Below are 12,890 nucleotides of genomic sequence, written 5' to 3' on the forward strand. Positions count from 1 at the left end.
AATGATTCAAGAATTTAAAGGACTTACAACATCAAAGAACACCACGGGGCAGTCCTGCGCGTTTTAGTCGCAACTAAAGAGTAGAACAGAGTGAAGTTTAGGATATATACATAGACCCCGGAAGTATAGCGTACTCAACACTCGCTCGGCCCCGCTTTCAACATTTATATACACTCGCACGATCAGGCGCTTAAAGTTTATAATATTTCCGACATCGTTTCCAGGAAGGAAATGACCCTGAGCGTGCTTGCTCGCTTGCACTCTAAGTTATCCATCGATATCTATGCCAGCAATATTAATCGATTGCGTTGGGTGCAAGAAAGACTCTGACCATCCAATTGCGCGTGAACACATACCGGGTCATGAAATTTGTCTACTATATATATAGACCCATCAAACGAACACATTGCAAGCCTTGATCCTTGAACGAAAAACCAGGTCCCCCTACACATCAAGCATGTACCAGTATAGTCAGGGCGTAAAGACATCGTAGCCACTAATTAATACAAACGGATGGAATCTTGTGATACTACAGTACGAAAATGAATGTCCGTGACTCGCTCGAGTCAAAATCAAAAATGCGTGAAGTGATACGTTCAGTCAGATATCTCCCACTAGGCCGCCTTCGGGATTTTAAACCTAGAAGAGGGAAGGTCGGACGTGCTCGCACGCTTACGTTTGGAGCCTTGAGCGTCCGCCATCTCTTCCTCAACCGAGTCATCTGTCTGTTCCGAAGGGGCGTAAGAACTCTCACTATCCGACTCGCCGAAAAGCTTCACGTGCCACTCACAATAACGGTCGTAGGCGGGTGATTTCGGCGGCTGTCAGGATTCGTCTCGAGGCACGGCTCCAGTCAAAGAAAGATTGGATAGGAGTTTCCGCGAGAACGGTGAAGTCGAGGTCGGGCGCGAGCTTCTGCTGTAAAGTTACAATAGAGTCTTTAATCTTCGTCAACCCTTTGTCAAGCATGTTGGTGACGGAGTCCATATCTACTGTGGGCACCAATGTCTGGATCAAATCCGTCAAATTGATTCAAAAGGTTGAGAAGGATGTAAACTTACGCCGTACGCCGTATGCGCAGGATCTTTGGAACGAACGTTGATCGGCGCATCATCTCCCTTCACCCAGACGAAGTATTCCACCGATGTGACATGGCACCATGTATGGTCGCCGATTACGACGGGCTCACTGAATGAACGTGGCGTGGTGCGTAGATTGAGGAAATCTTCTTGAGTGAGGAGGCGCGGGTCACTGCTAGTGCCGCCACGTAGGACCGTTGATGCGATGGAATCGTCATCGGGAGCGGCGTAGTCTGTATCCTCCCGTACTAAAACAACAACCGCGCACTTAATGTCTGGACGCGCCAAAACAACTTTTTCAACTTTTCCAAATACATGCTCATCTTTCTCCGAGAGAGCGCATTCAGCAAGGAAGGGAACCAGAACGACTTTTGCTGGTAGATCCATTGCAGTGATTGAGACGATCACATCAGCTGTGATCGATGCGCCCTTGACTTTTAGCGGCCAATTCATGTTGGTTGTCGTAAAAATGATGTCGCGATCATACGGAAGGGCGTCGATACTTTTGATGATGGCATCCTTCACCACGTCGAACGATGCTTCGTGGAGAACGGTGGGCATGTCGACGATGAGTATATGGGTGTTGCGTTCGTAAGTCAGCCTGGACAGATTTAGTATTGCCCGAAAGCGTTAGCTACAAATAGCTTGCCTGGGCTTGGTCGAAAATCGGGAAGTTGCGCTCAAAATCTCTTCGATTGATCCGAATTCCCGCGCTCCCACACCGCGGAATTCCTGTGATATTGAGTAAGCACACGAACACAGGATCGAACATGAGGAAACATACCATGCGATTCTTGTGTAAAGCTGGATTGGATACATAACTCAATACTTTCCGTATCATATCTTCAACTCAGTCAGAATATTGTTAATTAACCACTTAATTCTCGTTGACATACTGGTAGATGGATCATAATGAATGGGCCGCTGGCAGACATCATGCAATGGACTGGAATCTGTGGAGGCATGAGCTGTAACTGGTGTGCTTTCTGGTGTCTCCTCTTTCCCAACGGATGATTTGGTAACACCTCTTTTTTCAGTGCTATCTTTTGAGGATGCTGGCTTGTCAACTTTGATGAGGTTTGTCTTGTGGTTGGCAGAAGTTGTCTGTGGAGCAGAGTTGGTTCTGGTTTCATAGAGTTTGTAGGGGTGTTTGGGAATGAAAGAGCTGTGGTAAGTTTTTTTTCATGCTGAGCCACTAGGGTAGGCATGGTTGTTAGGTGCTGGGTGGTGACTATTGACTTCGTGTGGCGAGCTCTGACAAGCTTGGAGTATAGAGAAGTCGTGGAAAGAGATGATCAAGATTACAAATGATAACGATCATCGCCAGGAACGGCAGCACGTGCACACTCACCAATATTTTCACTGATCTGAATATGTATGATCACTGACTAGTACTGACTGTTTAAAAAAGCTCAAAGCATACAGTAAAGCCTTATGAAGCATGCATGCCTTTTGACCAGCTTTTAAGAGGCCTTGCATGGCATGAGCAACAGGCTCATTCACATATCACCATACGGTCACGTGATGAAGAGTGACTTGCTGTGTTATTAATATGGTGGGTACTCATGGGTTTAACTACTATTAACTGAAACTTCATCATACGTGTTAAACGTCCATTCGAAGTTTCAGTTGTTCTTCCCGAGTCTTCCTCGTGAATTACGTCGCTCTGACCCATGTACTAAGTATTCTCGTCCACTCTCGTTCTTCCCGAGCCGCCCATCGCGGCATTCTGACGTTGCATGTAGATTTCTTGTTCACTCTCGTTCTTCACGAGTCTCTGACACTATCTCGGCGTCACCACTGAGGAATTTTCGACAGAACATAAATGTGAGTTAGCATACTTTTCATTTGACTTTGCCTGATAGAAAATTTACCACAATTCTACCTGACCCCCTTTTACACTTGCATTTGAAGAAAAACGCACATCGCGTCCTAGCAGAGGCCCTCGAACGACCATCTCTCAGTGACCCCACAAAGCAGGATGTTTGACAAGACGAGCGCCATGACCTTCAACGCCAGGCGTTCTTTCAATGGAACGGAAGTAGATACACAATTGTCTGTTGTGCCCTCATACCCGCAGATCTTCGCGGGGTCATTGCCCAGCGAGGAACAACCCGAGGTCTTTAAAACCCTCCATATCAAGAACCCCAGGGTTGGAGCTGGAGGTCTCCGAGTCGCACCCTGGTTCTTGTATTTCCGCACTCGAGGCTCTAGCCGAGAGTCTATTCGGTAGGTAAGTGTCATTGAATTCTCGATTTAGCACCATCCATCAGGCCAGGGAGCATCGTGTCGCAAGCCCTGCGCACGCTCATTAAATTTCAATAGAATGTTCTGTGACACAACGACCTCAAGGTTCGAACATGTGTTGTAATATGTAAGTTAACTGTCGCGGTAAGTTTTAAATACCCCTCATGTCCTTGGACTAACAATTGCACTCGAACCTACTCGCTGCCGCCCTCGTTCGTACGGCTTATGGGTAATAGGACTCAGACATGCCCCCACGTACGTTTTCCCCCTTCTGAATGACCCGAGTCATCATCAACGTGAACTTACTATGACTATAGAACGCAATAACAACAACAATGACAAAGGTCGCGAATTCAAATCCTACGATCCCGGTTGTGCGTCTAGGGCGCAGCGGTCTGTGAGGCAGGCGTATGTAGCAGCGGCGGAGGAAAACGTGCCGTTTTTTTATTACCAGCACCAACATTTGTCTCCGCAGCCACCCGTCGGCTCTTCGTCACACCAAGTGCCATCAAATACCCCATCCGTGTCGCTACCTCCACCGCTACCTTCTCATACCGCTCCCGCTCCCGCCCCTCCTCCACCACCGCATCCACCACCACCACCACCACCACCACCACCACCACCTCCTCCTCCTCCTCCGCCGCCGCCGCCACCACCACCGCCTCCAACTCTACTCGTCATACCCTCTGCATCACCTACATTGGTGGCCGGCGGGACAGACCGGTCATCAGCTGCTACAGTCACGGTAATGCCAGGTGTTAGCCTCCAACCTGAAGGTGGAGGCAAAAAGGTTTCGGACAAGAAGGAGTCGGACAAGATCTTTACCGAAATGTGGATCTCTTACATTCATTTTGTCGAGGATTAGTAGTACTACCATGCCTACTCGTACAGTAGTGACTCGGACTGTCTGTACAACATTCAATGATGATTCAGATCAGTCGGAGTCTTCTCGGAGCTTGAAATGAAGCGGTTCGAATCTCGATTTGACGCCCTTATTTGGCATTGCCAAATATATCCACATGTAATAGCAGGATAGCATCAACCCCTGTGGCACTTACTAGTAAGTGAGATATCGATGCCAAGTACTCGTATTGACGAGCCCTCTCAGCCAAGTGATGGAAGCGGCAACGCCACGCGCTGGCATCTCCCCCAACCTCGCTGAACACTAGTAATCGCAACCGTGACGGTATGAATTTTTGAATAGGAAGAGGCAATTTAAAACACCGAATACTCCGATCAAAAATCTCATCAAAAATACATAGGGTATGCGTCTGCTTTCAAACCTCGAGTACTGAGTTGCTTTCAGGTTCCCGCAATGTTAACATCTCCAATTTCAACCCTATCGCCAATTCCCTACAATTTTGAGCGCTCTCTTCATGAAGGCAGCTCAAGCAATTCTGCCAAGTCCGAACATCTTTCAAACATAATATATGCTGGTCACAAGCTTGAGGAGCGGATATACATAGTACGAGGATTTCCTTGTTTTAATTTACGGCGAACACTGAGTGTGTGTAAGTTGTCGCTCGACACAATCAACACAGATAACGATGAGCAAGATAAGCTGTTCGCCATGTACAGTATCGACACCGTTCATTCAAGCTACCTGGCAGCAAAGAGTCGGGTCCGCCAATACACGCAATTTGTGACACTCCTTCAGCGCGATGAAGATGCGTGGGCGCAGAGACTTCAGGAGGCAGGCTACGTAGTGACGGAACAGAGTTTGTGTAGGATGACACTCGACGGAATCGAGGTGGAAGACGACGAGCAGGATATGTTACTCAAGTGCACCGCTCACACGGTGTTTAGCCAACTATCTTGCCGCCCAGCACAGAGTCCGCCAGTACACCCATTTCCTGACCATTCTGAAGGGCGAAGAAGATGCATGGTCACAGAGCTTTCAGAAGGCATCTTGTGTGATGCCGGATTACCAGCCCAGAGCGATGTGCCGGTGCTATTGATCACCCTACTACGAGTGATCCAAGGACCGTAGTCTCTGACATTCTGCTACTTATTTCTGATCGTTACTTTATCTTGATATCCTACGTACTATCTGTTGTTGACTACATGTACTCGTCGATGTGACTACGAAAATGAACATCTTGGTCTGGCAAATATGGAAATGCCTAATGAGGACGTACGAATCTTGAACGCGCGGCATAGATGATGGTATCTTTCAAACTATCGTCGCAGCCTCGGTGGAATGCGACGATCACATTGGATTCTGTTCGTTATCTTGGTATTGTCAATGGTGTCCTGCGGCGGCATCACGCTGCTCTTGGACGAGGGGACACAGATTTTCGGGGACTTAGTAGGCATCGCTCTACGTGCAAGCATTACCAAGAAGGCAAGTACGTTAGCCACGCAGAGAAGGCGGGACCGGGCGAGAGGGTTGATTGAAGCATTGCAAAAGCCAATTCCGCAGCTCACATCTAGGACCCCTATGTAAGACACCACTAGTACTAGTTATTGCCCACAAAACTCATAATCGGATCCCAACCTTCCAATCTATCATCCAATAGCTCGAACCGATTCGACTCACAAATGACCGTGGCCGCTGCGTGAAGCCTATAGCTTCTTGCGAACCTAGGGCGTTACGTGACGCAACATGAGCCTACCAATGATTCAGTCGGTACCGTTGGTTATCATGATAGTACCCCAGCCCCTTGGATGTTATTGCAATGGAGGACTCGGATATGACTGAGCGAGATCATGCTATACCAGGTGCGCATCTCCGTGACATTTCTTATCTGTGCTATAGTACTCATAATCATTAGCAGACCCAGGTCAACATTCTTCGCGACGGACGGTTAGGCGGCTACCCCCAAGAAGTTTCGAGGATCGGCTACCTGCAGATGAAGATATCAACCCTTCTGATTCTTCTGGGAATGATCCTCCTCCCGTAACTGAAGCGCAGAATCCACCACAGCGCAGAATCCAGAGAGTCCTTCTTACGCTACGCGATTCTCTCCAAACAGCATTTAACGTGGTCGGCCTTTGTCGACAATACCCAAGGCGGCCCTCGTTCGAGCCCGAATAAATTTATTCCGTCTTCACAACTAGCTCACTCCTGTCCAGTGGCCGATGTGCATAATACTGAGACGTCTGATCCATTTTCCGGTGTCTCTGAGCCGCCTTATCCTTTCCCTAACATGACAATCTACCGCCTTATGTCATGGATGAACTCTGGGAGTCATCAAAAATCGGAGGCTGAAGTAACGCGCCTCGTTAAGGACGTGATTCAAGCACAGGACTTCAACCTCAGGGACCTGGATGGATTTTCAGCGAGGAAGAGTTTGCGCGTGTTGGACGACAACAGAGGGAAGGGTGCTGTCACTTTTCCTGATGACTGGTTGGAGACAGATATAACCCTCGACATACCGACGAGGTCGAAAGACGACTCATCCACGTCATTTAGCATTCCGGGCTTTCATTACCGGCCGCTTGTGGGCGTGATTCGTTCCGCGTTCGCAGACATCCAAGCCAGCGCATTCCACCTTCTTCCTTTCAAGCGCCTGTGGAAGGACCCTTTAGATGACCATCAAGAACGCGTATTCGACGAGCTTTACACCTCCGACTCGTGGCTTGAAGCTCAGGACGACCTGCAGAGGCAGCCGAAAGAACCCGGTTGCTCACTCGAGCGTGTCATTGCTGGACTAATGTTCTTTTCAGATGCCACTCATCTCGCAGCCTTCGGAACGGCTAAAGCGTGGCCGCTTTATTTGTACTTCGGAAATTTAACGAAGTATGCGCGCTCGGCACCTCAATCTGGTGCATGTCATCTCGTTGGATTCTTACCTTCCGTAAGTCAATTGCCTCCCGTATAGTTGTGTCTCTCTGATGTTGGACTTTAAGCTCCCGGATAGTATCAAGGATGTCTTCGGCACCTTACCTAGGATATCGAAAAGCGGGATGGCAACCCTTCATGCGCATTGTCGGCGGGACTTATTTCAGGCATGTTGGAAACATTTATTGGACGCGGACTTCCTCGAGGCATACCGCCATGGAATTATACTCCGATGTCCGGATGGCATATTGAGAAGAGTCTTTCCGCGCATCTTCACTTACTCGGCTGATTATCCAGAGAAGTGAGCACTTTTTCGTTTCCTTACTCAAACACTAATCAATGTCTCAGGGTTTTAAATAGCGACAATCAAAGACATGGGCGCTTGCCCATGTCCACGCTGTCTCATGCCGAAATCCTCGTTCGATCTCCTGGGCCTGTTTAAAGATATGCAAGATCGCCTCACTAATCTTCGAATTTACTGTCTGGTGAAGGTAACCAATGCCCCGCGCATTTATCTATCGCGAGGGAAATACTGTCGACGGCTCAAAGGTACAGGCCACACTTGGAGAAGGGTCATGGGTGCCAACTGTGGTTGAGTGCCTTCGGAATAAATTTCCTTCAATTGATACCTAAATTCGACTAGAACGCATTTGTAGAAAAACTCGGGCCACTAGGATTCGACACATTTCGCATGCTTGTGGGTCGATTTTATGCACGAATGCGAGCTGGGTACATGGAAAGCATTATTTACCCATCTTATCCGGCTACTGTACGCGCTTCCCGGGGGGTAACGACCTGGTTACACTTCTCGATACCAGGTTTTGTCACACCATTCTCCTCACTGATTTGAAAGTGATTGTATTAAATATAGATTTCGTCAAATTCCGTCGTATGGCAATGGAGTCATTCGCAAATTTGCGAACAACACCTCCGAAATGAAAAAACTCGCAGCGCGCGACTTCGAGGACATTTTGCAGGTTTGTCTTGCTGGTTAACTTGCCGCTATGCATCATTGATATTCTATCCAGTGCGCTATGCCGGCCTTCGAAGGGCTGTTCCCAGGAGACCACGACGCAATCATACCAGTCCCTGTTGTACAGGTTTGCCCAATGGCACGCCCTCGCCAAACTAAGGATCCATTCCGAAACTACCTTGTCAGTTCTGGATGCCACATTCAAGAGGCTCTCTTTCCAGTTGCGCAACTTCCGGGATTTTACCTGTGCTGTTTTCACCACAGTTGAATTACCAAAGGAAAAGGCTGCTCGCGAACGTAAGGCTGCGCGAACAGATTCCAACAATCGAGATCCGGCGAGTGGCGGCCAAAGGGTCAAAAAATTCAATCTGCATACTTACAAATTTCACGCCATGGGAGATTATCTACAATCGATCCGTCTCTTTGGAACGATAGACTCGTTTACTTCGCAAATTGTATGTGACTCTTTGCTAAGTGTCTTCCGATTTCAATCTGATTTTGGGCCAGGGAGAGTTGGCGCATAGGGCACTGAAAGCTTTCTATCCATTGACTAATAAACTAGATACACCGGCTCAGCTGGCTAAGCACGAGCGTCGTCGTCGTGTCCTTCGACGAGTGACACAGAAAGGTCACAGCTGCGAGCAGGTACAGGTCGAGTCGCCGGCAGGGTTCAATGGCCACCACTATATACCGAAGCTTAGCTTCAATACTCCATTGCATATCTTCAGTTTCCTTCGAGATAACGAAAACGACCCAGCTTTAGCAGTAAGTGCCGCTCTCCCCGTTGTTCATCTCGGCTCACCATAACGTGCAGATGTTCATACCGAAACTTAAGGACCATATCTTATACCGGCTTCAGAAGTTAGATGTTGGTTATTGCGACCATACCTTCTCAGATGACGAGCGCAACTCGGTCATCATCTCAGACAATAGACTGTACTCTGTTCAAACAATGCAGGTACGCCATATATGTTGTAAAATTTTGCTAGTGTATGATCCTTCAACTTCATAGGTCCACTACACGACTTACGATCTTAGGCGAGAGTATGATACCATAAATCCTCGGACGCACTCCGACATCATGGTACTCTCTGGGGAAACGAAGCCGAATCATCCATATTGGTATGCCCGCGTCCTGGGCATCTACCACATGGATGCATTGATCAACGTTGAAGGCATGATCAAAAAGCACAAAATTGATGTTCTTTATGTTAGATGGCTAGCACGCTTGGTCGACCACCGGTCAGGGACGCACCGCGCTCGACTCCCAAAGCTTGCTTTTGTCGATGAATCTGATCGCGATGCCTTCGGGTTTTTAGATCCCGGCCAAGTTATCCGAGGCGCTCATCTAATTCCAGCTTTCGTTTCTGGGCGTGGAACAACCTCCCTTCGCCATGGAAAGTCGTTCGCACGTCAAGATGCCCAATTAGATGATTGGGAGGCATACTACGTTGGCATGTAAGTGCAATCTCCCATCCTGCTGTCCTTACTCGAGCTAGCGAACCCTTAGATTTGTCGACCGCGATATGTTCATGCGGTACACACCCTATGGGATTGGACATCCCACTGTGCTGCGTGAGATGACAAGGGATTCTATCAACGCGGACCTCATGGATTGCCCGGACAATGCCGACGAGGTTCGGCTCTGTGAGGGCGACAGCGAAATGGGTGGAGGTGATGACAACGATGAAGGAGGACCCGGAGGGGAGGAAGATGATGATGACAGTGAAGAAGACCAAGCGGAGTGCAACGATGACGAGATCATTGGTGATCCGGATGACCAAGAGATGGAAGATATTGAGGACGGTATCGACGAGGACGATGACCTCGTGTCTTTCTAACACCAGAGGAAGTTGTGATTAGTGATACAGGCGAGCGAGAGGGATAATGAAGCTTTGAATAATATGCAACAACTACTACGTCTCTTTCTACTCATATCTTACTACGCACCCATGAACATGTGAAAATTTATTTTCAGCGGACTCCTAGTCCTCATCGTCGTTCTACTAATCAAGCCTGAGAAGATGCGAAAAATACCTTCTCCAAGGCCAGGGTTTGAAATCATTCCAACCGTTTTGCATACTGTTCTTCTGTGCGGTGATGGCTGAACGTCACAATTTTGATGCAAAGTTGAATGCTACTGTACTCGCGTTGTTGATTGCCAAAGGCGCTTCCCACTATAAGGTCCTGGATAATGTTTTAATTCAAGACATAGACTAAGCAAAACAAGAATATTCAAAGGGGTGAAGAGGAGTGCGCTGTCGTGCATCGTTGGTCTTCATGGCCGCAAATCAAGACTTTGTTATGAAATCTCACGTCATTATACATTCGTTGACGAGTGCCAAAGGTACCTCCCACGAGATTGCCTTGGATGAGCTTGTGGTGCAAAGTGTAATTAAGGTAAAATGACAATGCGCAAAATATTTGGCATATGTAAGCTACTATCCCTCGTCGGCTGCAAATGAGGAACATCATAACCTTGTCGTGAACCGCTCATGTTACTGTAGCTTTGCAGGCGATGTATCTACAAATCAAATTTCTTATAGTATAAATGGCGATATTTAGCAGGAGCAGAATTCTGCCCTTCTATAATTCGCACGGGTACAATATCAAGGTCTCATCGGTTTACTGATGTCCGGCACTGGTGGTCCATTATCTGAAACTAGTATTGCGGCACAAGAATGAACATCGTTGTGTAATTCATTTGGAATGGAAGTCAGAAAGCGACTCACCTGCTATTGTGTAGACCAGCTGCAACAATATTGATACTGCCAAACCTGATGTGTAGTTCAAGTTGCAGTCTAGTATGCTACGGTTGCAGTTGTGTTGTAACTAGAACTACCGGCCGGGCCGGCCCAGCGCTCAACATAAGTTAACGCTTGAGATCATCATCTAGGTCTCTTTCACTTAACCGCAGGCTCCATCCCTCCGATTTCAACAGGTATACTACATCGCATTGTAGTTATTTGAAATTTCTAACACGCTTGCGATCGTTGAGGACAGCAGGTGTCACATTGTATGTGTTGAATCATCTAGTGGGTGTGGAGGGCCTCGAAGCCCTGACGTACACGTTCCTCATCCCGTCTGAGGTCACTAGTGAGGGAACAACACCCGCTTTGACCTTCTCCTCCTTCAGCGTTCTTATCAATGACAAGAAGTCTTCCACTGCCTCGGGCGATGTTTGGATATGTACCACGAGACGAGAGCCAGTAAGACTAATGGGCTTCGGTAATGCAGCCGCACGATCTATGATTTCCCAGTACTCGACACCGATTGTGGAAGGATCATAAAAAACCTATTTCATGTTGTAAGTCGATTTGAAAATTAAAGATCGAGAAAATCCAGCGGGGCTTACCATGCAAGTCTCTGCGGGGCTCAATATGCCGACCTGAAGCTCTTCTAAACCAGCTTGTAGGCGTTTGGCTAGAGCGTGGACCCTAGGAAGGAGGGGGAAATTATGCGTGAGTGCGTAAGCGACTGACCCAGCAAGAACACCAGTCTGGCGCATCCCCCCGCCAAAAATCTTGCGGAACCAGCGTGCTTTCTGTATAAACGCATGTGGACCAACGAGACATGTTCCAACAGGGGCACCTGCAGCAAGTCAGTCTTTACTTGTAGGTACTGATGATGATACTGACCGAGACCCTTGCTGAAGCACAAACTGACTGAATCGAATGGTGCGCAGAGTTCATCAATCGGTGTCCGGGTTTCCGCAGCGGCGTGCCACAGACGTGCACCATCAAGATGCATCAGTATGCCATTCTTGTGGGCGAAATCAGCAATCTCAACGATGTTGCTTTGAGGCATGATCGTGCCATTCAGCGTATTCTCCAAGCAAATAATTCGCGTTGGTGCGCTAATAGACATTAAAGGAATCCTTGACACGCAGAACCTACATACCTGTGTACATCAGTGCCGAACACTACATGAGGTTCGATATCCTTCAGAGTCAAATGGTGTCCTGCGTAGATGTTAATAATAGAGTGTGTGACCGTATAAGCACATGCATGCCATTTTTAGGTGTCAAAGTGTTCTGGAGAGCACCTGAGTGGATTGCCGCGCCGCCAGCCTCGTACCTAGGGCAAGTCAGCCACCAGGTCACGATGGATGGAGCAACAGGCCAAACTTATTGATATGCGCCCGAACATCACAAATGATGGAATTGGGAGGCTGCTGGAGATGCGTGCGGATAGCAAGCTGGTTGCCCATGGTCCCACTGCTTACAAAGAGGGCAGCCTCCTTCCCTGTGAGCTTAGCAATGTGTGCCTCTAGGGCAATTGTAGATGGCTCGCTGTAGACATCGTCACCGAGTGAAGTCTGCACAGCGTACGCGAACATCTCCTTCGTAGGCACTGAACAAAGTCCCGTTCAGGCGATTTTCAATAAAAGTGGAGAACACACCTGTGATAGTATCGGCTACCATTTCTTCAGCCAGACGAAATCACTTCTTTCCATTTGAACTCACATATAAAAGACCTGGAAACCTCTTCCAACTGTCTCGTATTATCCTGTTGTTGAGTGGGAGTGAGGATGTCCACTTTGACCTGCTCAATGATCGACGCGAGTTTAGGATCCATCTTGAAGAGAGGAGGTTGCGGTATGCGGGAAGAAAAGTGACGGATATGACTGCAAGAATGTCGCACACTGGGCAGTATTCTAGTGCCAGGCTTGGACAAGAGTCTGGTTGCAATGACTCCCCCTTGTCGAAAGATTGTGATTATCCGCACCATATATCTGTTCAATATTGCGGAACTCCGCTTACGAACATCGGCGCCAGTCGATGTGACAGTGGTAAGTGACTCTGTAT

General features: G+C 48.1%; 2 protein-coding genes across 2 annotated transcripts; both read right to left on the bottom strand.

Moving 5' to 3' along the window:
• Positions 1-786: 786 nt before the first annotated feature.
• On the bottom strand, positions 787-1,640 carry DEU56DRAFT_906935 (uncharacterized protein; the record flags this gene model as incomplete). The annotated part of the gene is made up of 2 exons (XM_041356865.1): positions 787-1,008; positions 1,062-1,640. The coding sequence occupies 2 exons, from the start codon at positions 1,638-1,640 to the stop codon at positions 787-789; spliced, it is 801 nt and encodes a 266-aa protein (XP_041214216.1).
• A 9,471-nt stretch (positions 1,641-11,111) lies between these two features.
• DEU56DRAFT_868145 (pyridoxal phosphate-dependent transferase) lies at positions 11,112-12,660 on the bottom strand (the record flags this gene model as incomplete). The annotated part of the gene is made up of 7 exons (XM_041355465.1): positions 11,112-11,378; positions 11,439-11,674; positions 11,722-11,939; positions 11,984-12,044; positions 12,095-12,159; positions 12,210-12,435; positions 12,549-12,660. 7 exons carry the CDS (start codon positions 12,658-12,660, stop codon positions 11,112-11,114), a joined length of 1,185 nt encoding a protein of 394 aa, XP_041214217.1.
• Positions 12,661-12,890: the final 230 nt, after the last annotated feature.

The sequence above is a fragment of the Suillus clintonianus genome (genome assembly GCF_016758775.1).
Source record: "Suillus clintonianus strain FC179 chromosome Unknown DEU56scaffold_4, whole genome shotgun sequence".
NCBI classification, from domain to species: domain Eukaryota; kingdom Fungi; phylum Basidiomycota; class Agaricomycetes; order Boletales; family Suillaceae; genus Suillus; species Suillus clintonianus.